General features: G+C 50.9%; 1 protein-coding gene across 3 annotated transcripts; it reads right to left on the reverse strand.

Annotated features, from left to right (window-relative positions):
- Positions 1-7,311: 7,311 nt before the first annotated feature.
- Positions 7,312-25,571, reverse strand: ZNF74 (zinc finger protein 74). 3 transcript variants are annotated; one of them, XM_037141690.2, is made up of 5 exons: positions 25,084-25,571; positions 24,593-24,678; positions 14,402-14,528; positions 13,836-13,928; positions 7,312-12,730 (listed from the first exon to the last, which is right to left on the reverse strand). In XM_037141690.2, exons 1-5 carry the CDS (start codon positions 25,115-25,117, stop codon positions 11,070-11,072), a joined length of 2,001 nt encoding a protein of 666 aa, XP_036997585.1. In that variant the 5' UTR covers positions 25,118-25,571; the 3' UTR covers positions 7,312-11,069. The 3 variants fall into 3 exon arrangements, with proteins under 3 accessions (XP_036997585.1, XP_036997576.1, XP_036997567.2); XM_037141681.2 differs by having other exon boundaries at positions 13,836-13,931; XM_037141672.2 differs by lacking the exons at positions 14,402-14,528; positions 24,593-24,678; positions 25,084-25,571 and having other exon boundaries at positions 13,836-14,393.
- Between the last annotated feature and the right edge of the window lie 484 nt (positions 25,572-26,055).

The following is a 26,055-nucleotide window of genomic DNA, read 5'->3' on the forward strand; positions in this document are numbered from 1 at the left end:
GGGCAGTAGAAGAGGCTACTGTTGGGGACTCGATCATCCCAAAATTGGCTGTTGTATACATCCTCATGTGAGACCGTCCGGTGGCTTGTTTTTTCCACTTCAAATTAAATTTTAATGTTCACTTATTTGCGAAAGCGAATATTCAAGTATTAACAAAAACTTCCACTGACGTGTCTGAGAGTGTTACTGAGTGGGCTCACCTGCTCAGAGTCAACGCTGATCCCTCGCAGTGTGGAACTTTCATTCAGAAGTTCAAGGACACCTACAGTGATGTTGAATCAGGTGTTCAGCTTTTTTGCCTTCCAAGACCAAGGCCCAAGCTAAGTGGTAGGGTGTGGTTTAATAGGAAGACAAAGCACAAACTTTGGCCCTTCAGTTTTCGTTATACCATAACCAACTAGAGTCCATAGTTTCCTGGTCAATTTTTTTCAGAGTCATTTCCTTCCCACCTTGATTTACTTTATTTTAGAAAAGTACACTTTATTTTTTTCGAATAGGTTTAGGTTCATAGCAAAATTGAGCAGAAGGTACAGAGTCCCCATATACTCCTGCCCCCCAGCTTCCCCCACTATTTATATCCCCCACCAAATGGGACATTTGTTACAGTCTATGAGCCTACAGTGACACATGATGGTCACCCAAAGTCCATAGTTTACATCAGGGTCCACTCTTTTTTTAAAGAAGATTTCATTTATTTATTTTTAGACAAGGGAAGAAGGAGAGGGAGAGAAACATCAGTGTGTAGTTGCCTCTCATGTGTCACCCCCAACCAGGGACCTGGCCCACAACCCAGGCATGTGCTCTGACTGGGCATCAGACCCGTGACCCATTGCTTTGAAGGCCACGCTCAATCCACTGAGCCACACCAGCCAGGGCATCATTCTACTGTTTTTTGTTTTTCTTTAAGATTTTATTTATTTATATTTAGAGGGGAAGGGAAGGAGAGAGGGAGAGAAATATCAATGTGTGGCTGCCTTTTGTGCATCCCCTGCTGGGAACTGGCCTGCAGGGAACCGGCCGGCAACCCAGGCATGTGCCCTGACTGGGAATCCACCCGCGATTGTCTGGTTCACAGGCCCGCGCTCAATCCACTGAGCTACACCAGCCAGGGCCATTCTACTGTTTTGATGTACCACAGTTTACTATCCATTCACCTACTGAAGGGCAATTTGGTTGCTTCCAGTGGCTTTTTACTAATGGTCTGACAGGCATGTTGAGAGGTGAGATGTTAGCGTAAGTCAAGAGACTTAACAATGGGCATTCTGAGTACTCATGCGCCCTCTGCTGTGGACTCAGTGTATTTAGAACAACAGCCTAATAGTACTGCCTTCAACACCTCAGAACCCCAGGCCAAGCCGGTGGAAAATGGAACAATGCTGCCATCTAGTGGTTGGAAGTGGCAGCATCGTGAAAAACCTGAAGAAGCATGGGCCACAGCACAGCTGACACAGCTCTCCTGTTGCCAGATGGAGCCCACAGCCCACCCCCAGGGGATGTGATGTCGGAGGCCTAGATTATTCCCCAAAGTAGACATACGCAGGTGAGAAAAGCCGGAAAGCTGAATGATAACATCTGCCTGATGTGGGTGCTATATTACCTGAGACACCAGGTGGGCCCGATCCCCATGGGTGTGTGTGGACCAGTTGCTGACATCTCTAGGAGTTTCACTGAGGCACAGAGTTTTCTACTTTATGTGGGACCACAGCCCATTCCCTCTCTTTGGTCTGAGCAAAAATGACGGCTGAATCTCCCCTCAAGATTCCGCAGGCACAGGGGTGTGCTACCCATGAGCAATCAAGTAATGAAGTGTAGTGCTCCTTCAAGAGTGAACACAGCCCTGGCTGGCGTAGCTCAGTGGATTGAGTGCGTGCCTGTGAACTAAGGGATCACAGTTCGATTCCCAGTCAGGGCACATGCCTGGGTTACAGGCCAGTTCCCTTCAGAAGACCCATGAGGGGCAACCACGAGGGGCAACCACACATTAATGTTTCTCTCCCTAAAATTAAAAAAAGAAAAGAGAGTAGAATGGAGATGGAAGGGCCCAGGAGTGGGCGGAATGGGGAGTAAGTGCTTAGTGGGCACAGAGCTTCAGTTTGGCAAGATGAGAAAGTCCCAGAACCATAGTGTTGATGGCTGTGTAACAACATGAACACACTTAATTCTGATGAGTTGTATATTTTCAAATGGTTAAAATAGAAATTTTATGTTATCCGTATTTTATCACAATGAAAAAACATAATATGAACTAAAGAAAAAAACTGAGCCCTGGCTGGTGTGACTCAGCAGATTGAGTGCTGGCCTGAGAAACAAAGGGTTGCAGGTTCAACTCCCAGTCAGGGCACATGCCTGGGTTGCGGGCCAGGTCCCAGTAGGTGGCGCTCAAGAGGCAACCACACATTGATGCTTCTTTCCCTCTCTCTGTCTAAACATAAATAAATAAATCTTTAAAACAAACTGAAAAGGAGAAGTGAATGTGAGTGGAGACTGAGAGGCTGTTGCCTGGAGGGCTGCATAGAATGTATTAGCCAAGTCGTAACAACAGAATACTGGCCCCTGGTACAATGAACGGCCTTCATCATTTCAGTTTGTTAGGGGTGGGGCTTTCATGGGTCACCGGTTAAAGTTTCAGGAATCCATTCTAAGGTGAATTTCTTGTCATTTCTGAATTGAAAAACAGGCCAAACTGAGCTGTTAAACGGAGACAGAGTAGGGATAAGCATCCTTCTGTGAGTAATGGGTCTGTCCTTCAAACCCATGTTCACACACACTGAGCCACATGAATATTTTTAGTGGCTTGGGCAAGTCCTCAGCATCCAATCTGGCAAAGCCAATAATAAAAGGGAAAGTTTTTCTTTTAAATATTGAGAGAGAGAGAAATATTGACTTATTGTTCCACTTACATATGCATTCATTGGTTGATTCTTTTTTTAAATACATTTTATTGATTATGCCATTACAGTTGTTCTATTCCCCCCTTCATTCCCCTCCACCCTGCACACCCCTCCCCCACCATTGCCCCCTTTAGTTTATGACCACGTATCTCAAGTTCTTTAGATTCTATATTTCCCATACTATTCTTGCCCTCCCCCTTATCTATTTTCTACCTACCATTCATGCTACTTATTCTCTGTACCTTCTCCCCCCTTCTCCTTCTCCCACTCCCCTGTTGCTAATCCTCCATGTGATCTTTATTTCTATGGTTCGCTCCTGATCTAGCTGTCCTCTTAGTTTGCTTTTGTTTTAGGTGTGGTTGTTAATAACTGTGAGTTTGTTGTCCTTTCACTGTTCATATTTTTTATCTTCTCTTTCTTAGATACGTCCCTTTAACATTTCATATAATAAAGGCTTGGTGATGATGAACTCCTTTAACTTGATCTTATCTGAGAAGCACTTTATCTGTCCTTCCATTCTAAATGAAAGCTTTGCTGGATAGAGTAATCTTGGTTGTAGGTCTTTGGATTTCATGACTTGGAATACTTCTTTCCAGCCCCTTCTTGCCTGTAAGGTCTCTTTTGAGAAATCAGCTGACAGTCTGATGGGAACTCCTTTGTAGGTGACTGTCCCCTTATCTCTTGCTGCTTCTAGGATTCCCTCCTTCATTTTAATCTTGGCTAATGTAATGATGATGTGCCTTGGTGTGTTCCTCCTTGGGTCCAACTTCTTTGGGACTCTCTGAGCTTCCTGGATTTCCTGGAAGTCTATTTCCTTTGCCAGATTGGGGAATTTCTCCTTTATTATTTGTTCAAATAAGGTTTCCACTTGTAGCTGTTCCTCTTCTCCTTCTGGTACCCCTATAATTTGGATGTTGGAGTGTTTAAAGATGTCCTGGAGGTTCCTAAGCCTCTCCTCATTTTTTTGAATTCTTGTTTCTTCATCCTTTTCTATTTGGTCATTTTTTTCCCCTTTCTGGTTCACTCCTTTGATATGAGTCCCAGTTTCCTTTCCATTACTATTGGGTTCCTGTGCATTTCCATTCATTTCAATTAGTTTAGCCTTCATATGTTCCTCTAATTTGTGACTAAAATCGACCAGTTCTGTGAGCATCCTGATCACCAGTGTTTTGAATTGTGCACCTGATAGGTTGGCTATTTCTTGGTTGCTTAGAGTTATGGGCTCTGGGGCTTTGTGTTCTTTTTGAGCCATGTTTTGCTCTGTTCATGACTGTTATTTATGAGGAGAGGAGCCCCAGGTGTTTACTGGGGCGGGGCAACCCAGGTCGCTGGGTTGTGACGCTGTACGTGGGGTGGGGTCAGAGCGGGGCAATAGCGGTTCCCTCTGCTGCTTCCGGCTGCTGGGGCCTGCGCAGTCTGTCTCAAAGCTCGCTCCTTCGCTACTTTATCTGCACTCGAATGTGTGACTGGGGTCAGCCTGCCGCCTTGCACCCTCACTGGATCCACCCGTTGCAACCCCACACCTGGGATCTGCCAACTGCCTGGGTCATTCCAGGGGATCTTCCTGCTAACCCTGCTCCGCTACTGGCTCTGTCCCTCTTACCAGTCTGGCTGAATGGTTCGTCGTTGTCAGACTTCCATACAGTTCAATTTTCTGTGTTTTGGCTGCGTTTTTGTTACTAAAACTTTGTCATCTTTAAATTTGGTTGTGCAAGGAGGCACAGTGTTTCCACCTACGCCTCCATCTTGGCGGAACTGGTTGATTCTTGAGTGTGCCCTTACCAGGGATCGAACCCTCAACCTTGGCATATTGGGACAATGCTCCAACCAAGCTACCTGGCCAGCGGGGGACTGTCATCTTCTGAGATTCTTCTTCTCTTGCTCTTGGTCACAAAGCATGAGCTTTGGGCTGTGGTAAGTGAACCGACTCCCCAGTTCCGGGACGGCTTTGCCCATGCGTGGTGCTGAGCTGGTTTCCCTTTGCTGGTCCCCACTGGGCCTTTGTTATGGGTTTATAACCTGAGACACTTTGGGGGGAAGAGTACAAGGTTGGGGTCCCCTTATCAGCATAAGGGGTGAGAGGAAGGTATTCTCCTCTGCATGCTGGTTGCATATTTCAACCCGGAGTGACCCCCGTTGCACAGGACATTCAGGGGAAACAGACACCCCTATGCAACACAGGACCCTCGGGCGGTGGTTGTAGGAAGACCACCAGGAACCAGGGGACATGCTGAGGTCCGTAATCAAGAACAGGTGGCTCACGTGGACCCTCCCTGGCCTAAATGCCTTCACAGCTGCCGCCACTGCCCTGATCTCCGCTGTACTGAGACTCCGATTCACCTGAAAATGTGCGAGGTGTTCTGTGGCACCGACACTTAGGGAAAATGGCCAGAAATGTTTGCCACTGGGCCCACCTCAAGGGCAAAGGACACAGGGGCAGGAAGTGGTGGGCTCAGCAGACCTGGGTGCTCAGACCACACGCATTCCGAAGACCAGCCTATTTTCGGGTCGCCTCTGGGCCTCTGGGCTGCTCTACGGGTAAGAGCGCCTGTGCGCCTGAGGCCTTGGGCTCCACACACTAGTGTGACCAGCTGAGTCTCGTTTAAGATGGAGATTTATTGTGAACACCTCTTTTTGCTCTGGGGTAGGAGGGGGAAGTGAGGGCTGGAGTCTGAGAGGCTGGGGCTGGTCACAGGGGGCTGCAACCCTTGGGGTGAGCCCCCAGGGAGAACCCTGGCCACCAAGGCACGGTGAGCTCCTCTGGTCGGGGCTCTGTGCTCACACCACACAGCTGCTGGGAGTTAACGTGACCCCGTGTACCTCGTGCACGCCGTGCACAGGGAGGGGGTGCCTGGGAGCACATGCCCGGTCTCTCCTGGGTGTAGCCTGCTGTTCCTTCTTCCTTTGCACACATGAGTCCATGTCCTTGGAGGGCAGTAAGCTGCAACCGTTGTGGAGTCCTGGGAATCCTTCGAGTGAATCATCAAGCCTGAGGTGGTTTGGGGACCCCGATGTGCTGTAAGCGGCTGGGGATCACAGTGAAATGGACCAACAGTGACTATGGGCCCTCTCGGTGCTGCTGCAGATACACACGCTCCAGGGAGTCTCTGTTCCCTGCTTCGGTCCCAGGCCCCAAAAGCCATCAGAAGTAATGGCCAGGAGGTGACCTCACCCTGACCCACTGACTGGACTCCCTGCAGAAAGAGGCACCTACCCTGAGCCGCGGCAGAGGACCCCCGACAAACCCATCCCCAGAACGATTCTACAAGGGGAGGAAACTGAACCAGAGACAGACATCTCCAACCGGACTGAACTGGAAACTCACAGCTTTGTTGAAGGCCGATGTAATTAGAATACAGAAAGGGCACCAGGCGGCTTGGTGCCTAAGTGACCCAGGCTCTGTGCGACCTTTCTGCTGAGAAGGGCAGGCTGGCCCGCTGCTCTGTGGCCCTGTTAGCCATCCAGGGCCTGCCGGACTGTGGAAGGGGATGTGCCGTTTCCACCTGACCAGCACCCACAGGCGTGACACCTGTTTTTTTCTCACGCCAGCAGAGAAATGGTGGGCCATTTCTCCAGTGCTCGCTGGAGAAATGGCCCACCCTAATCCCAGCCCTAGCTCCCACCCTAACCTCTAGACACCCCAGCCCTCACCACCTCCCCTAACCTCCCAAACCTAACCCAGACCTCACCCCTCACCGGATCCTAACTAGCCCACAGAAGCTTCCACCTCTGGACGAGGCAAAGTGCCGCTGGTTCCAGGAAGCCCCGTTCCACCCTCTGCTGCTGGGGGGGTGGGGGGAGGGACGGGCAGGCCCACTGCCCTCCTCTCAGCTTCTAGTCTGCCTGTGGCTCCCTCTGGCACAACCTTCCTGCAGGCAAACTGGCAGGAAACTCGGTTTGCTGAGTAACCCGAGCCCCGGAACCCTGGGAGTGGGCCTGGCCGGGACAAGATGTGTGCTCCTGGCTTCTCCCTCCTGCTCCAGCTGGTCACAGCTCCAGTCAGGACAGGAACAAGTGTCATTCTGGAGCAGCAGCATAGGAAGAGTGATGGACTAACCGCCCTGACTGCAAAGTAATGTGTCTGTCATTCCAGTGATTTGGATAAAAGCCCGTCCTGGCCTGTGGTCTAGAAAGCAGCTACCTCTGGTGCATCTTTGTATGGACACCCCACATGTTAGGGGTCTCCCCAGCCACTGTGCCTCCCTCTGGGGGAGGCCCCACCCCCACTTATTAGTAAATGGGAGCAAATGGGAAGGACGATCCTATTGACGAAGCCCAGCCACTGAGGGGGTGGCATGACCCTTCCTCCCGGGCACAGTCACAGGCCGAACCAGAGTGAAATCTTGGGCTCACCGTCAGGCAGTTCTGCTGTGACACCCCGGCTCTTGAAAAGCGAGTCCATACATAATAAACACTAACGCACAGTTGCTAAATGGGGTTTATTCCAATAACACAAAGATAGTATGTTAGAAAATCCCTTTACACGTCCAACTCTGTTTCTATAACGAGGAAGGAAACCCACATAACCATTTCTGAGGTATCCCGGGAAGGCGTTTGGTCAAATTCAGCATCAAATCCTGATTTTTTAAAGCCTTAGCAAACAAGGCCTATAGAGATAGTTTGTGAATGTGACGAACAATCAGTTACGGTGACGGCTGGCATTTTCCTGACCGCGAAACACTAGCTTGGTCTCCCTCGAAGTCGGAATGAAGTCCCAGAGGCTGTGGCCGTGAGGCGTGAAACCCCCGTGAGGAGTGCCCCATGGACTTATGCTGTTTATTTTCCTCACAACGGCAAGAACTCAGGGAGTTGACTGTTGGTGGCTGTAACAGTGGCTCCAAAATTTCATCCAAGGCCTAGGAGCCTTGTTTTTCCACTTCACTATGTGTGGCTTTTGTCCTCCGTTTTCTCGCGGTTGCAAGATGGCTGCTACACCTCTGGGCATTGCATCCAAGTTCCAGACAGGAAGGAGAAGAGGGGAGGAAGGAACAGTTTTCCCCTCAGGAAAGCAAAGACTGCTTTAAAGTTTCTGGCCGGCCTCCGCTGGAGTTTCATGGGTCAGAAGGGGGCTGTGTGGCCACCCAGCTACGACTGAGCCTCGGGGCCAAAGTGTTTGGAGATGGACACACATCCGCCACAGATGACCACTGCCAGCAACAGAGTGATGCTCTGTAAGTGTTGGCCAGTGTGGGTTTTAACAAGCTAATGAAATAGTGGCCCTGGCCGGTGTGTGGCTCAGTGGATGGAGCGCCGACCTGGGAACCAAAGGGTTACTGGTTTGATTCTCAGTCAGGGCACATGCCTGGGTTACAGGCCAGGTCCCCAGTAGGGGACACATGAGAGGCAACCACACATTGATGTTTCTTTCCCTCTCTTTCTCCCTCCCTTCCCCTCTGTGTAAAAATAAATAAAGCAAAACCTTTAAAATAATAAAGTAAATGAAGTAGCTTTTTCAGCGGCTTGCAAGCTGGGGAGGCGAGATCCCGGCTGGGCAGAGGATATCAGATCCAGCCTCCCAGCCCTTCCACCCTCCCTGGAAGGTCCCCAGTAAAATGGTTTGACCTACCCCCCCAAAATGAAATAGAAGGCATCAATATGGAAAGGAGAGGCAAGCTTTTTATTTCCAGCTGCTATGACTGTTTACCCAGAAAACACTGAGAAGCTGTTAGAGACCTTAGAACAACTCAGCAATGTCACTGGGCACAAAACACGCACACGAGAAGACACGCACAGTCGACATGGGTCTGGTACATCTTCTAACAGGAAGACCCAATGTTCAAACCCCACAAAACCAGAATGAACTTAAGATTAAATATAAGACATCTATGAAGAAAGCTGTAAAACTTTTCTGATGGTTAGAGGTAGATTTGAATGAACAGTTATTTACCACATTTTTTGATGTGAAGACAATATTATAAGGAACTTAATTTTTCAAGAACTAGTCAATTCTAATCAAAATCCCACTGAGATATGCAGGGGAATGAAGAAGTTCTGAGAAAGTGATTCCTGGTTCACCTGGAAAAACAGATACAACTTAAAAAAAAACGATTAAAAAAGTGGTCCCGGGCCGACTACGTAGTAAAGGGAATCATGGAGCTACAGTGACAGAAAAGGCTGGTCTGCGAATGGTGAGGAAGGCAATTCAGGAATGATGCAGGGACCTCCAGCTTCACATCCCGAACAGATGGAGGATTTAAGAGTTAAATATAAAATATGGAACCAAAAAAGGACTTAAGGAAGAGGCTTTCTAAGAGCAGAAGAAAAATATAAATGAAAAAAAATCAGCCCTGGCTGGTGTAGCTCAGTGGATTGAGTGCAGGCTTGTGAACCAAACTGAGGTTCAATTCCCAGTCAGGGCACATGCCTGGGTGCAGACCAGTTCCCAGCAGGGGACACACGAGAGGCAACCACACATTGATATTTCTCTCCCTCTCTCCTTCCCTTCTCCACTAAAGATAAATAAAGTAAAATCTTAAAAAAAAAATCTTATTAAAGTAGATCTTATTAAACAGAGTTTGAAAACCTTTGTACATAAAAAATGCAGCCGCGAAGAGAAACTGTGCGTGCCCAGCCCACACAGGTGCATGGAAGGGCCCGTGCCTGACGTGATGTGGCCCCAGGGACCGCAGAATGGCAGGCCAGCCCGCAGACACCCTGGAGGAAGGCGACAGAGTGGCAGAGGCCCGGGATCACTGCTGTGTCGTCCCCACGCCCTGAGCAAAGGCCGCCTGGACACTCAGCTTCGGACGGTGCCTGCGGCCGGGGGTGGGCGAGCAGGGGCGCCCCACCCGGCCAGCACCGTGGATCGGTTTCTTCACAACGGAACGGCATCGCTCTGCAAACATGCAGCCAACGTCCTGAGATGATTCCTTATGCAATTCATTTCCTTTATCTTGAAATTTCCACTTCTAGAAACCGACTCTAGGAAAATGCTAACGAAGTATAATGCAAAGATGCTCCATGAAGAATGATTTATACCAGCAGAACACATGGAAATAAACCTCAACATCCAGCGAAGAGCATCTGATAGAAAACTGCTCCCACACAGAGGCAGCCTCCAAAGACAAGGCAGTCACGTAGAAAAGTCCTTCTATGCAGCTGAGTGGGGAAAAAAGATTAAAGTGGTATTACCTACTATGTTTAAAGTGATGTAAAAATGCAACATGAAAAAAAGCAGAAATAAGTATCAAAGTGCAAAATGCAGTTTTATTAAGAATTACGGAGGTTTTCTCTCCTTTATTCCACATTTTCTGAAACGTGGTTATTTTGCCTCCATAATTTGAAAAGTATACTAAAAAGCATCTCATAAACTATAGTGCTCTATACAAATGCAAAGTATTATCACTGAGAAGGCATCTTGGACTTGCTTAGACTGAGGAGAAATAACGAGGATTCCAGGTGAACACCATCTTCCTGCCCCGCAGGGAGCAGGGGTGGTCTCTGTGGAGGCGCTTCACCCTTGTGGGGGCAGATGAGCCGAGCTACATGGTGCGTGGGGAGACCCTCCAGGCAGCCCCAGCTTGGGTGAAGCTACGCTCCTAGACACACCTCACCCGACACTGCGCCCACCTTCCCTGCACGCACCAGGCCCTGCCTGTGCGCTCACAACCTTCCACCGCAGACCAGGTGGCCAGGCGTGATGCCTGCGTGTCAGGACCTGGCTACTCTGATGCCAGTCTGTGCTTCTGTGACATCGGTGGCACCTCTAACAAATGACCCTGTAGTAGAGCCACTTAGGTGAGTCCAGGAAATCCACTGTTTCCCAAACTCCAATCAGCCAAGGTTACTCTCCCCTCCAGGAACATGGTAACATTTGCTTGGAGGGAATACCATTCATAACTCTGGTTTTTAATACTCCTTCGTGTTATTCTAAACACACCAGTTCCCAGATGGAATTCCTGATGGAGATCATGCCAGGAGCCTGTCTGAGGAGGCAATAACTGACATATCTTTTCACCTGCAGCACAGATCTAGTCACCTGGTCAGTGACTTACGAACCCGTCAAAGGAGACAGGACCATGGGACGTCCTCAGCTGGCCCTCAACGCTACTCCCCTGCAGTGGGTCCCTTCCTGGGGAGGGGACGACCACTGTTAAGAGGGTGTCTGTTGCAGCAAGTACCTACGAACCAGTGCTCTCCCCAGTCACCCTGCAGAAGCCAGATGACAAGTACACAGTGTTAATCTCCAGGTTTGCTGCCCAGGGGGAAGCTCCTGCTGGCTGAGGGCGGAACCACACAGAGGAGCTCAGCCACATCCAGTGAGTTTATGGGGTCCATGCCGCTCACACCCATCACGCTGCTGGGGACATAGTACGTGCCCAGCAAATGCTTGTTGAACTGGAGGGCAAAGGGCTTCTCCTCCCTGTGCGTCCTCTGGTGTTCGGTGAGGTGGGCGCTCCAGCTGAACATTTCGCCACATTCATTACATTTAAATGACTTCTCCCCAGAGTGGATTTTCTGGTGTTTGATGAGACAGTGATTCTGGCTGAACGCTTTGCCGCATTGGCTGCATTTATAGGGCTTCTCTCCAGTGTGAATCCGCTGGTGCACGATGAGGGAGGAGTGGCAGCTGAAGGCCTTCCAGCACCGACTGCAGTCGAAGGGCTTCTCCCCTGTGTGGATCCGCTGGTGCACGATGAGGTAGGAGTGGGAGCTGAAGGCCTTCCCGCACTCATTGCACTTGAAGGGCTTCTCCCCGCTGTGGATCCGCTGGTGCACCACCAGGTAGGAGTGGCAGCTGAAGCCCTTCCCACAGTCGCCGCACTTGAAGGGCTTCTCTCCGGTGTGAATCCTCTGGTGGAGGGTGAGGCGTGAACGGTTATTGAAGGCCTTTGCACAGTCGTTGCATTTAAATGGCTTGTCTCCATTGTGGATTTTCTCGTGCACGGTCAGGGACGAGTGGCAAGTGAAGGCCTTCCCGCACTCGTCACACTTGTACGGCTTCTCTCCGGTGTGGATCCTGTGGTGCCGTGTCAGGTGCGTCCTCTGGTTGAAGGCCTTCCCGCACTCGCTGCATTTGTAGGGCTTCTCCCCGGTGTGGACCCGGAGGTGCATGTTCAGCAGCGAGCTGCAGCTGAAGGCCTTCTCGCAGGAGTTGCACTTGTAGGGCCGCTCGCCGGTGTGAATCCGGTGGTGCACGTTCAGAGACGAGTGGCAGCTGAAGGCCTTCCCGCACTCGCCGCAGAGGAAGGGCTTCTCCCCCGTGTGGATCCTCTGGTGCTCGACGAGGTTGGTCCTCCAGGTGAAGGCCTTGCCGCACTCGTTGCACCGGTAGGCCTTCTCCCGGGCGTGCCACCGCTGGTGCAGGGCGAGGGACGAGCTCTGGCGGAAGGCCTTCCCACACTGGCCACACACAAACAGGCCCTCCCCAGGGCCGGCACCCCGACACTGGTTGGCGGGTGGAGGCTGTCCCTGTTCACTGGACTCGCCACCATCTCTCCCTACGCACGTTCTCGGCTGCTGGGTTACAGCCTCGCTGGACTGGAAATTCTTGGCGTGTCTGCCAGGAGGCTCCCCCTCTGCAGGAATGAGAGTTCCTTCGCTCTGCGGGGCCAAGAGGGTGCACCTGAGGGAAAAAGCCTCCGCTGAAGCCTCGTGTTCCTGCCACCGCTCCTCCGTGGGAACCTCCCCACAGCCACCAGGCGTGTGCCTCCAGAGCACGGCCTCGCCTCGTGACAGAGCAGTCACGGGGCCCTCCCAGGCCCACCCGGTGCCTGGACCAAGGCTGTGGAGACTGGACCTCGCCAGCCCCTCCGCAACCGACTCCTGGGATGGCTCTTCTTTGTAGAGGCCCCACTGCTGACCCAGCTCCTCCTTCACCTCAGGCCTGGGCTCCCATTCTGCAAGAAGCGGAAACACAATTTTTGGTGAGTAGGCAGAAGCGAGGCCCCGGAACGCAGACTTGAGGGGTAGATAAGCATAGAAAAGAGAGCAGCATCCCTTGCTGGAGCAGCACGGTGGATTGAGTGTCAGCCTGCAAACCCAAGGGTCGCCAGTTCAATTCCCAGTCAGGACACATGCCTGGGTTATGGGCTAGGTCCCCAGTAGGGGGTGCACAAGAGGCAACCACACACTGATGTTTCTCTTTCTCCTCTCTAAAAATAAATAAATAAAATCTTTTTTAAAAAAAGAGAGAGAGAGAGTGCAACAACAGAGTGAGGGAGCTTGAAAGCAGATAGGCAAACAAGCTGGCAATAAGGCAAGATGAGAAAAACAGGGTAAGGCACCCCTGAAGGGAATTCCGAAAAGAGCAGGGGGTCAGGAAGTGAGAAGTGCTTGTGGATGTGATTCATTTGCTGAAACACCAAGAGACTGTTGTGTGTCAAAGCCGGGTCCACGCCGGCCGGGACAAACAAAAGTCCAAAACGATAATTAAATTTAAAGTGTCCCTTGTTCGAAGGGGCAGAGGAACTCTACAAATGCATTCTCTGCCCCTGAGGTATATACACACCTCTTTAAAAGCTAAAGAAGCCTCTGCCAGCTTCGCATCCCAGAAGGGACGTCTTCCTCGGAGCCACCTCTGTGAACTGTCTCCCGCCTCTCCCCACCAGCAGGCGGCCTCTGCCCTTCCCTCAATGAGCAAACTGACTCTGGTTCCACACGCACTCCTGCCCGTCCTGCTTCACTTTCCACCTGCTTCGTTGGTGCCATCTGACAGCCACCGCTTGTTCACTATCCCTACACACGTAGAAGTTACTTCTGTCTCCACCATGAGAAGGCAGATGTCTTTGCCTGTTCTCCAGCTGCGTTCCCAGCACAGCTTCTGGCACATGGCCAGCGCTCCACGGTGTGTTGAAGGAGGGAGGCAGGAGGGAGGGGTCTAGAGGGGCAATGAGCAGGGGCAGACGGCGCTGAGGCAGGGGCTGTGGTGGGAAGGCCTCATGGGGTGGTGGGAGGGACGCGGGGGCAGGGGCTCCACGTGCTTCCACTGTGCCCCGCTCTCACCTGGCTCCCCTCCGGGGACTTCCCTGGGCACTTGCCATGGCTCTTCGCCTCGTTCCAGATGAGAGATCACGTCCGGCTTGCAGACCAGAGGCCCTGCTTGTGGGGAGGAGGTGGCATGGCCCTTTGTGCTGAGGCTCTCTAGACCAGCAGATAGAACAGGGCGGCCCCCGGAACAGTGTGGGCTGGCACTGAGAGGTGTGTGCCATCCCCAAGGATGGGGGAGGGTCTCAGGATGGGAACCCAAACTGAAGCAGGCACTCTGAGGAACCCACAGACATGGACACACCCCCCCGCCTCCGTCTCCCTTGGAGAGCTCCAGGTAGGCTGGGCTTCCAGGGCCCCATCCACCCTCCCATTCTGGCTCGCCTCGTGACCAGCCACACCGCCAGGCAAGGATGCCAGTGGTACCACAGAGCCCTGCCACGAGGGTCTGGGGCACAGAGACCACGTCCCCACACCCTGCAGAGCCCGGCATCAGTCAGTGTGGGTGCTGAAGGAGACTCGGTGATACCTGCGTGTGGCGGGATGCCCGACCGCAGATTCCGAGCCTCGGGGAGCCATCTTACCCAGGGCGAGAAGGTTCTGGTAGTTTTCCAGCATCACGTCACGGTACAGGGCCCTCTGCGGAGAGTCCAGCTGGCCCCACTCCTCCTGGGTGAAGTCTACGGCCACATCCTTGAAGGTCACCGATTCCTGGGATGGCATGCATGTTCTCAGTCACCCAGGACGGGAGTGACTCTCACGGCTTTGGTGCTTCCAAAGGAGTTAACCCCGGTGACAGTCTCCCAAGCATGAAAGGTGGTCGTAGACACTGTCTGTTTGTACAGCCCAACATACACACCATGGCTGAGCCCAGCACCACCATTTGGACCTGGCCTTCTGAACCGGGAGGGCCCAGCTAACCCGGCAGCCCATGTGAGCGAGCCGCAGGGGACAGGACGCTGCTGTGCTAAGTTCTGGGTGAGATGCTGTGCTCACCAGTGTCAAGAATGTCAGACTTAGAGAACTTAAGAGTAATGCAAAGAACCCAGAAACCCTGTTCCAGTCTCACCGCTGCAGAAGGACTTGACCCTAGACAGAAAGCCCTTAGCATCCCTACAGGAGGAAACCCTACCCTCATCAGCAAGCTCTGTGCCTGAGAGACCAACGGAGCCATTCCTCGTCCTTCCTGCCCCCCACCCCGCCCTGCCCCTCCTTCCCACCAGAGCTCCAGTTGCTCCACCCTCCCCAGGCCTGAGTCGCAGCCCATGCACGGTCTCCCACCCTCCTCTGATGCTGGCCACTGATTGCAGGGTGACCCTTCCTCCCATGTGGTCCCTCACGTTTCAAGCTCACAAATGCTTCAAATGATGACCCTTGTACTTCTGCCCTCAATTCCTAGGCTGTTCTGCCACCTGGTGTGCCCCACCCCCCTCCAGAGCCTCCAGGCTGTGGCCCACAGTCTCCACACCCCCCACGGTGAAAGCAGGCTCTGGATCCCACCCTGTCAGCCAGCCAGCAAATAAGCTCCAGGGCCCATCAGGGCTCTGCCCCCAGCAGCACAGGCAGTGGGCTGCTTCCTAAGCAGCTGCTGACTGACTGCTCTCTCCTCAAAGACGCCAGGGCTCTGAAGCCTGGCTGAGCTGTGTAGTTACAGCGTAGTTATGTTAGACATAAAGATGAAGAAGAAACCAAGGGAGGGAGGCCCGGTTCCCACCTTGTAAGTATTTGCTGGGAAGGGTCTGGTGTGGGGCCAAGCTCCCAGGGCCACCAGACTCCCCGAGGAGCTCTGGATCCATATCAGCACCCAGTCGGGCGAGGGGCACAGGCTGGCAAGCCTTGAGAAGAGGCCACGTGCCCACAGGAGGCTTACCAAGCAGTCAGCAGAAGTGCGACCCTGGGCCACAGGAGTTTTGACCTTTAGGTCTAAAGGTGGCTATACTTTTAGAAAGTTATCAATATTGCTGTGGACTGAACTGTCTCCCTGAAATTTGTATTTGTAAATTTGTCCTAAGCCCCAAAGTGATTTAAAGATGGGTCCTTTGGAGGGCACTGAGGTTACGTGGGGCCCTAATCCAGTGAGACATGTCCCTGTGAGGACCCGAGATGAGGCGCCACCTACAGGTGGGGAAGGGAGCCTTCACCATCGAACTTCCAGCCTCTAGAACCATGCAAGTTTCTGCTGTTTCAGCCACCCAGCCTGTGGCATTTTGTTATGGCAGCCCAAACTACGACAAATGTCAACAGTAAAAGTAAGATTAAGCCACTCTTTACACCACACACAGTGCAGTTCCAGGTGGAGCAAGGACCTAAACACGAGACATGTGGGGACAATTCCGTGAGTCCCTGGGTGGTACAATGGGAAACCCAGAAACCATGGAGAGATTTATATTTGCTCCATGAAAATTTATGTTTTCTGCATGCAATGCTGACAAATCACTAAGAAAAATAAAAACGAGACACCTTTGGGCAGGTGTGTGGTGGGGAAACATCCATTTAACCGTTTCTAGTAAAGCTGAGAGGGTGTGTTACCTGGGCCTTGAAAGTCCACTTTGAAATCCTACCCAGCCTAGAGTGACCAAGAAAACCCAGGAGACAAACTGCACCCCCGCCGGTGGGGGCAGGGACAGAAACAACACTGGGCAGCAGCAAAAAGGGCCGGGTAGATGGACAAACCCACCCTGGGTGTCCCTCAAGAGTGCAGGCACAAAAGAATGGGCACGAAAGCAGGCTGAAGGAAACACCAGTAAGATGCTCCTCACAGAACCGTCTAGAACTGCACACAGTACCGCACGGCATTTACGAACGCTCAGGTGTGCATCTAGCGCCACCATCCAGCAGATAAGGGCACGGGCTCTGAGCACGGAGCCTGGGCGGACTCCTCACTCTTGCTCTTACTAGCCATGTGAGTGGAGGGGCGCCTCCATCTGCCTGCTCGTACATCGGGGCCCTGACCGGGCCTAAGTCTGCACACTGCACCGGCGCTGAGGGCGCTGAGGAGCCAGTGAGTGACTGCTGAGTGTGAGGCTCCCGTCAGGGCGCCCCCTGGTGTCTGTTGTTGGCCATCATCCTCCAACACCGTCCTGGGCGGGGGAAGGCGGGAGGTCAGGGGAGGGGGAAAGGGGAGGGCACGAAAAGCGCTTTGTCTTTACCTGCAGCACTTTATTTTTTATTTTTTTGATTTATTTATTTTTAGAGAGAGGGGAAGGGAAGGAGAAAGAGTGGGAGAGAAACATCAACATGTGGCTGCCTCTCATGTGTCCCCCCACTGGAGACCTGGCCTGCAACCCAGGCATGTTGCCCTGACTGGGAATCGAACCAGCAACCCTTTGCTTCACAGGCCCATGCTCAATCCACTGAGCCACACCAGCCAGGGCAGTACTTTATTTTTTAAATGACTGGAAGCAAATATGATAAAATTTAGACATTTGTTAAGTTTGCAAAGTAAATATACAGGTTATTATTTCTCTGTTCTAAATGTTTCAAAAATTTAAAAACAAGAAAAAGCCATTCAAGGAAGAAGAAATGTAAATTTCCAACGGACTTATAAAAAAGATTAGTGATTTCTGTTAGGAAAATGCAAATCCAAACAAAAATAACACTTTCCACCTTTCAGAGCAGCACTAATAAAAACCTGGTGACCGGACAACGAGAACGCACTTTTGGCAGGAGCGGGAACTGCTGCACCCTTCTGGGCGTTTGTACCGAAGGAGCCCAAGCTCCTGCACAGAAAGAGGCAAATGCGAGGGTGGATGTCACAGTGCCGTGCTTACCAAACCAACCAGCCACGGACATTAGAACGGCTGGTCTACTGAGTTAGGTGCGGGCACTGGGCGGAACACAGGAAACGGCGCAGCTATCCAAAGGAGTGCAGCTCACACCCTGCGGAGCAGAGGAAGCCAGAGCAGGAAGGCACAGGCTGTGTGCCCCCACGGGTAGGAAATGTCCAGAATAAGCAAACAGAGACACAAAGGACGTTAGTGACTGCTGAGGGCTGGGGTGGGGCTGGGGGTCGGGGATGGGGAGTGACTGCTAATGGATATTGAGATTCTTTTGGGGGTGATGAAAATGTTCTAAAATTGGTGGTGGTGATGGCTGGACTCATTTGTGAATACACTACAAACCACTGAATTGTGTACTTGGAAAGTGCACAGTTGTGGACTTTCTGGGGTGTGAACTGTATCTCAATAAAGACAAAGAGGCACTGGAATGTGTCCAATACGAGTTCACTTTTGAAACACGTTCAATTCTATGTCTGTGCGTGGCTGGGCTTGCTCATGCCCACAAGGACAAGGGAAGAGCGAGCGCCAAAGCTGAGGACACCGGCTGTCTCAGGGAAACGTGCCTGTGTGCAGGAGAAAGGTTACTGACAGACTAACTTGTTACACAGCAAACACTGTTTTTGTAAATTAAATTATTTTTCAATGACGAAGGAAAATCAGAGCAGAGCCGGAACCAACCTTACCATACTGGTCTGGCCACGCAGCTTCTTTGAGCCTCAGTTTCTCCCACTAGGGAGTGGAGTGAGAAGAGGGGGCCTGCAGTGGTTGAGGATGAACAATGAAAGGAGGTAAGAGCATGAGAGTCCTGAGCGCCCCCGGGCAGCCAGCTCGCACCCCTCTGGCTGGGCACACCAGGAGCAGGGTGCTCCTGCTGCTGTGAGAAGAGAAGAAACAGCGGTCGGTGCTGCCTCCAGAGTCCTGACAGGGTCCCCTCCGTCTCAGGCATTAGAGGAGAGACAGACCGCAGTGTGGGGTGGGGTGGGGGCACAGAGGTGGGGCGTGTAGGGCCTCGGCTGTGCAGTGGACTGAGTTTGGAGAGTAGTGGGCGGGGGGTGTTCCACAGTGTGGCAGGCGCAGTGCATGAGGAGCATCAGGGCGGTGGGAGGTGGCGCTGTGAACAGAGTAAGAAGACATCTAGCCCCAGGTGACAATATCTGTATTCTGCCAGAGGCAGGATGAGAAAGGCAGGAGGAGTGGAGCAACAGCTCAATAAAAACTGGGTTTTGTGTTCTGCTTCCAGTCACAACGGTGTGACAGAAACCAGATGTGTCCCCTTCCTTCAAACAACCAGTAAACTGGGCAAAACAGATAAAACAGTGGGTGGTCTCCAGACCCTGAACAAGGGGCAGTTCAGAACAGACTCCTGGGAGAGAGGACACAAAGCAAGCCCTCGACTGCCCCGCCTTCCTGCCTGTACCCTGTTTCCAAGCAGCAGTGTTGGGGGTGGAAGCCCAGAGCCCATGGCTTTTGGAGTTGAGGAGACGGAGCAGTTTGGAGGGACCAGGAGACTGAACCCTGCGGGCAAAATGCCAGCGCGGAGGGAGCCTGCAGACTCGAACTGCGGCTACGCTTGAGGTCGACAGGGCTGGTTGGGCCTGTGCCTTCAGCAAACCACCCAAACTCGAGACAACAAAGGAAGCAGGCAGAACAATCAGCAGCACTCAATGGGCTGGGAACAGCTACGTGCCAGCCGGCCAGCATGTAAGGCCTTCCTGTTGTGCAGGGACAGGAAGGGCACTGCCTCAGAGGTGAGGTGAGACCGGCCTGAGACCACGGCTTTTCTGCCCCTGCCTTCACAGAACCTAAAAGCAGGCCTAAAGGATCCAATTTATACTAAGTAATTACATTGCATCCCAAGACAAATTCCAGAAATATTTAAGAAATTCCAAGCCCTGACTGGTGCGGCTCAGTTGGTTGAGCATCATCCCACAAAGCAAAAGGAAAGGCTGCCAGTTCAACTCTTGGTCAGGGCACCTGCCTGGGTTGCAGGTTCAGTCCCCGGTTGGAGTGCATAGGAGGCAGCTGATGTATGTTTCTCTCTCACATCCATGTTTCTCCTCCTCTCTTTCCCCCTCCCCTCTCTCTTTTTATTTAAAAAGAAATAAAAGGAAAAAAAAAACCCAACACTCAACAAAGTAAAATTCACAATGTCTAGCATCCAGTCAAGTAATCAACAGGAAAAACAATAAAGTCAGAGGAAGTTAGAGTCTATTAAAAGAGTGTTTACCTCCAAAAGACGACATTAAGGGAGAAACAATAAAAAAGAAACAAAACAACCCAGAATAGACACAGCAATCTTGAGAAAGAATAAATCTGGCCCCAACTGGTGTGACTCGGTTGGGCGTTGGCCCACAAAGCAAAAGATCACTGGTTCCATAAGGAACACTAAATCATTCCCCACCAGGGCACATGCCTGGGCTGCAGGTCCGGTCCCCGGTCAGGGTGTGTGCGAGAGGCAAGCAATCAGTGTTTCTCTCCCACATCCATGTTGCTTTCCCTCTCTTTCTCCCACCCTTTCCCTCTAATAAATAAACAAGTAATAAGATAATCTGCAAAATGCCCTATCTTTTTAAAAAAATAAATAAATTTGGAAGTATCACACTACCTGATATCAATTTACACTACAAAGCTATAGTAATCAAACAGCTTGGTATTGACATAAAAACCAACACGTAGATCAATGGAACAGACTAGAAAGCCTAAAAATAAGCCCATGCCTGTATGGTTAATTAATCTATGACAAAGGAGGTAAGAATATACAATGGGGTATAGCAATCTATTCAATAAATGGGTTTGGGAAAACTGGAAAGATATTGGCAAAAAAATCAAGTTAAACAAACTTCTTACACCATATACAAGATTAACTCAAAATGGATTACAGACTTAATTGTAACACCTGAAACTGTAAAACTCCTGGAAGAAAATATAGCCAGTAAACTCTCTGACATTGCTGTTAGTAATATTTTTTAAATATATTTCCTCAGGCAGGGGAAAAATAAACAAATGAGACTACATCAAACTAAAAAGGTTTTGTCCAGCAAAGAAAACCTACTGAATGGGAGAAGATATTTGTCAGTGATGCAGCCAATAAGGGGTTAATACCCAAAACTTATAAAGAACTTAACACCAAAAAACCCCCCAAACAATCCAATTAAAAAATGGGCAGAGAACCTGAACGGACATTTCTCCAAAAAGGACATACAGATGCTCAGCTGACATACAAAAAGATGCTCAACATCACTCATCTTCAAGCAAATGCATATTAAAACCACAATGAGATACTACCTCACACCTGTCAGAATGGCTATCATCAAGAAATCAACAAAGAGGTGTTGATGAGGATGTGGAGAAAAGGGAACCCTCATGCACTGTTGCTGGGATTATAAATTGGTGCAGCCACTGGGGAAAACAGTATGGAGGTTCCTCAAAAAATTAAAACCAGAACTACCTTATGACCCAGCAATTCTACTTTTGGGTGTTTATCTGAAGAAACCCAAAACACTAATTTGAAAAGATATATGCACCGCTATGTTCACTGAAGCACTATTTGCAACAGCCAAGATAAGGAAGCAGTCCAAGTGCCCATCGATAGACAAGGGGATAAAGAAGAAGAGGTGCGTGCGTGTACACAATGGGATGTTGCTCAGCCATAAGAAAGAATGAAACCTTGCCATTTGCAACGACATGGACCTAGAGGGTATTGTGCTAAGTGAAATAAGTCAAACGGAGAAAGAGAAATACCATGATTTCACTTAAAAATATTTTTACATTCAATATCATTCTATATGAGTTTCAGATGCAGACTCATGGATACAGGGAACAGACTGAGGTTTGCCACATGGGAGAGGTGGGAGGGCTGGGAGTAAGAAATACAACTGGCAGTTACAAAACAGTCACAGGATGTCAACCAAAGCATAAGGAATATAGGCAATCATATTGTAATAACCAGGTATGGTACCAGGTGGGGACTGGACCTACTGGGGGGGCGGGCACACTCCTCAAATTATACAAATGTCAAACCACTATGCTGTACCTCCAAACCTCATATACAATAATACTGAGTATCAACTGAAGCTGAAAAAAAATTTTAAGAGAAAACATTTAAGAAAATTAAAAAAAAAACAGTAATTAGACTTACAAAACATAGAAAACAAACAGCAAAATGGCAGATGTAAACCAATCCAGCCATACCAATAATAAAATTAAGTATGAATGTTCAAACGCCAATGAAAAATTAGAGATAGCAAACTGAATTTAAAAAGACCCAGACCTCCAGCCAAGATGGAGGCGTAGGTGGACACACTGTGCCTCCTCACACAATAAAAAGAAGAGAACAATAACAATTTAAAAACAAAACACCCAGAACTGACAGAAAACTGAACTGCATGGAAGTCTGACAACCAAGGAGTTAAAGAAAAAAAAACCCAAAACACCCAGACCAGTAGGAGGGGCAGAGTGGGCAGGTAGGCGGAGAGGACTCAGGCAAGATGGTGGCTGGTGGAGCGGGTGACCCCACATTCGCACGCAGATAAACCGGGAGGAACACATGGGGAGCGGGATGGTCCACGTGACCCAGGGCCACAGCACGGGGAAATAAAGCTTCAACCTCTGACTGAAAACACCTGTGGGGTTGGAGGTGCCGGGAGAAACTCCCAGCCTCAAAGGAGAGCTAGTTGGAGAGACCCACAGGGTCCTAGAATATACCCAAGCCCACCCACGTGGGAATCGGCAACAGGAGGGCCCAATTTGCTTGTGGGAAGCGGGGGAAGGGACTGAAGAAATTCAGCAGAGAGCGGAGCAAGTGGCACTGTTTCCTCTCAGACCCTGCCCCCACATACTGCATCAGGACCCAGCCACTGGACTGCCCCACCCCGGTGAACACCTAAGGTTCCGCCCCTCACTACAAAACAGGCATGTCAAGATGGGGGTGGGGGGAAGATGGCACAAACAGAAGAACAGATCAAAACTAATGTGACTAAGAGATTGCCAACCTATCAGATGCACTGTTCAAAGCACTGGTGATCAGGATGCTCACAGAATTGGTTGAATTTGGTCTCAAATTAAGTGAAAAAATGAAGGCAACGCTAAGTGAAATAAAGAAAAATATATAGGGAACCAATAGTGATGGGAAGAATACTGGGACTCAAATCAATGGAGTGGACCAGAAGGAAGAAAGAAACAACCAAACAGAAAGGAATGAAGAAACAAGAATTCAGAAAAAAACGAGGAGAGGCTTAGGAACCTCCAGGACATCTTTAAACATTCCAATGTCCGAATTACAGGGGTACCAGAGGGGAAGAGGAAGAGCAACATGTGGAAAACTTATTTGAACAAATAATAAAGGGGAATCTTCCCCAATCTGGCAAAGGAAATTGACTTCCGGGAAGTTCAAGAAGCTCACAGAGTCCCAAAGAAGATGAATCCAAGGAGGAACACACCAAGGCACATCATAATTATATTAGCCAAGATTAAAATGAAGGAGAGAATTCTAGAAGCAGCAAGAGATAGGGAGTCAGTCACCTACAAAGGAGTTCCCATCAGACTGTCAGCTGATTTCTCAGGAGTCCTTGCAGGCAAGAAGGGGCTGGAAAGAAGTATTCCAAGTCATGAAAGGCAAGGACCTACAACCAAGACTGATCTATCCAGCAAAGCTTTCATTTAGAATGGAAGGACAGATAAAGTGCTTCTCAGATAAGGTCAAGTTCAAGGAGTTCATCATCACCAAGCCCTTATTATATGAAATATTAAAGGGATTTATCTAAGAAAAAGAAGATTAAAAATAGAAACAGTAAAATGATAGCAAACTCAAAATCATTAACAACCACACCTAATACAAAAGCAAACTAAGCAAAGAACTAGAACAGGAGCAGAACCACAGAAATGGAGATCACATGGAGGATTAGCAACAGGGGAGTGAGAGGGGGAGAGAGGGTTAAAAGGTACAGAGGATAAGTAGCATAGATGATAGATAGGGGGAGGGCAAGAGAGGTGTGGGAAATGTAGAAGCCAAAGAACTTATATGTATGACCCATGGACATGAACTAAAGAGGGGGAATGGGGGTGGGAGGGGGTGTGCAGGGTGGAAGGGAGTGAAGGGGGGGAAATGGGACAACTGTAATAGCATAATCAATAAAATATATTTTTTAAAAAAAAGACCCAACTATATGCTAGCTACAGAAACCTACTTTAAATACAAAGACAGAGATTTAAAAAGTGAAAGAATAGGGACATATATGCCCTATAAACACTAATCATGAAGAAAGTTGGGGGGGTTAGCCCACACTCTCCTTACCAACCGCACCCTCCTAAACACTGATGGGCAGGGGCCATCTCAGCAGTGGAACAAACCTGCTCTGTGAAAGGAGGGGACCTGGGCCCTGCTTCGCTGAAGACGTGGCCCCAGGGTCAATTCCTTGCTGAGCCCCCATCCTCTAAAACTCCAGGCTTTCTATGCAGGCCCCAGGCCAGGGGCCCAGTACAGAGGAACAGCACAAAGGGACAGACCCTCATCACCACTCTTACCAGAGCGCTGCATGCAACACCCCTTCCTTTAACTGTTCCATACTGGCTGCTATGCCAGAAACTTTCCCCAAACAAGGGTCAGCCACCACAAACAGTGCCTGGGTCTTCAAGTGGAGACAAACGAAGTAATCTTGGGCGACCTACTTGCAGGAGTTCCACTAAAATCACTCTTCGGAGCTCCTGGCACAATGTGGGCACACAGGTCCTGGACACCTGACCGAACCATTGAACTGAATGGGGCTGGAAGGGACCTTCATCTTCAGGCCACCCCTGAGGCATCACCTGGACTCTTCAACTGGAGCTGTTTCCTAAGCACAGGGCTTTCTGAGGGTGAAAGGGCAGGTCCCCAGATGGGTTGGGAGGGGTACAGGGCAGGGGCCCTTGAATGACTAAAGATCCTGGGCAGGGGAAGGAAGCTGCCAACCGTCTTCATAAAGAACAAGATGTTTAGAAGGAAGAAAAGACAGCACTCACCTCAGATCTGGCTTCCAGGAGACCCTGGCCCAATTTATTCTCTGGATTCCCTTTGAGAGGGGGAGCAAGGTCCTGTGAGGACAGAGCTGGGGAGGAGAAATGAGTAAGGGCATGCTGTTCAGCTATAACCATCAGGCGCACTGACCGAGCTGAAAACCACCCCACCCCTGGCACCAGAGAAAATCAGAGGGGCTGGGAACTGCCCCCTCAGATGCAGTGGGGAGCGAGCCCCAATACCTGATACAATCTTACACAGCATCGGGGGGCTAATTCTGCCACTCAGTGTCAGACCTCCAATTAACAAGGAAAAACACTGTCATTCCCATTCTCAGAAAGCATGTTCAAGACCATGGGAACAAATAAATGGTTGTGTACAGCAAAAAGACAGGAGGCCTGATTCTGCTGGTGCTTCTAGGAAACAAGCCCGACCTCTCTTGAGGGTCAATCTCCATTGCAAACCCACACACCCACTGACTAAAAGCCGACTGTACCTGTCTCCTGGGGATTCGGGGCAGGAGTCTCCATGGCGGGCCTTGGCAGCGTCCCCCGGAGGCGTGGGCACCTCTGCAGCCTCCTGGGCCCCAGGCCAGGCCCAGAGAGCGAGTCTTGCTCAGGGAGAGCGGCCTGTAGGGTACCCCCGCAGCCTTGCACGTGTACTCCCGGCTGCACGGTCACACGGGTCTGGCGCCCCGCGGAGGTCGGGGCCAGGCAAGCTCAGGAGTTCCGCAACCCAGGCCGCGTGCACGCCCCATCGCCGCGCCCCACACAGCCTGTCACACTCCTCCCGGGGACACCGCGCGGGGCCGGGCAGGCCTAGGGCTCGGCCACCCGAAGCACACGGAGCAGGTGGGCGCGGAGCACGGCCAGCAGACAGGCTCCGGGGCGGACGGACAGACAGACCGACACACGGACGGAGGGATACATCAACTAGCCGACTGGCCTCTCACAAAAGGACGACGGCAACAACAAAGGAGCAGCCCAGCGGCCGCTGTGGGAAAGTGCGCCTGCGCGGGCCAGACGCAAAATACCACTCCCCTGAGCCTTTGCACCGCGCAGGCAGCGTACTCCATTTCCCAGAAAGCATCGGGGCACCAGGGCGTCTCAGACTTCCCGAAGCCAACGAGCGTGTGGCACACCCTTCTGGGAAATGTAGTTCCGGGGCCAGAAACCTTGCACTCTGGCCCCGCCCCACCTGCCGATCCCGGGCCCGGCATGTGGCAGTATTTTGGGGGCTGGGGTGGGGGTTGTCAGTCTGTGGGTGCGTGCTTGGCCGCTGCTTGTCTAATTGGAGGGGTATCCAGAGGAGGGTGCCCAGGAACGTGGAATTGTCCTGTCAGTGTGTAAGTGTCTTCAGTGGAGTCAGGTTGGCTCTGGCCTACTTTTATTTTTGCAGGAAGGCGGTCTCTAACTCTAGGGATGCTAGAGGTGGTGGGTAGGCCGTCTGAGGGTTTTCCAGTGGCCTG

Source organism: Artibeus jamaicensis, unplaced genomic scaffold, assembly GCF_021234435.1.
Source record: "Artibeus jamaicensis isolate MK-2021 breed Jamaican fruit bat unplaced genomic scaffold, CSHL_Jam_final contig_1128, whole genome shotgun sequence".
Taxonomy (NCBI): Eukaryota; Metazoa; Chordata; class Mammalia; order Chiroptera; family Phyllostomidae; genus Artibeus; species Artibeus jamaicensis.

Bases quoted from the DNA above. Each gene is read 5' to 3' on its own strand.
- ZNF74 (XM_037141672.2), bottom strand. From the start codon at position 14,310: ATGCCGGGCTCTGCAGGGTGTGGGGACGTGGTCTCTGTGCCCCAGACC. The intron at 12,731-13,835 runs GTGAGAGCGGGG...CGCTTCTTGCAG, and splicing joins AGTCCCCGGAGGGGAGCCAG to AATGGGAGCCCAGGCCTGAG.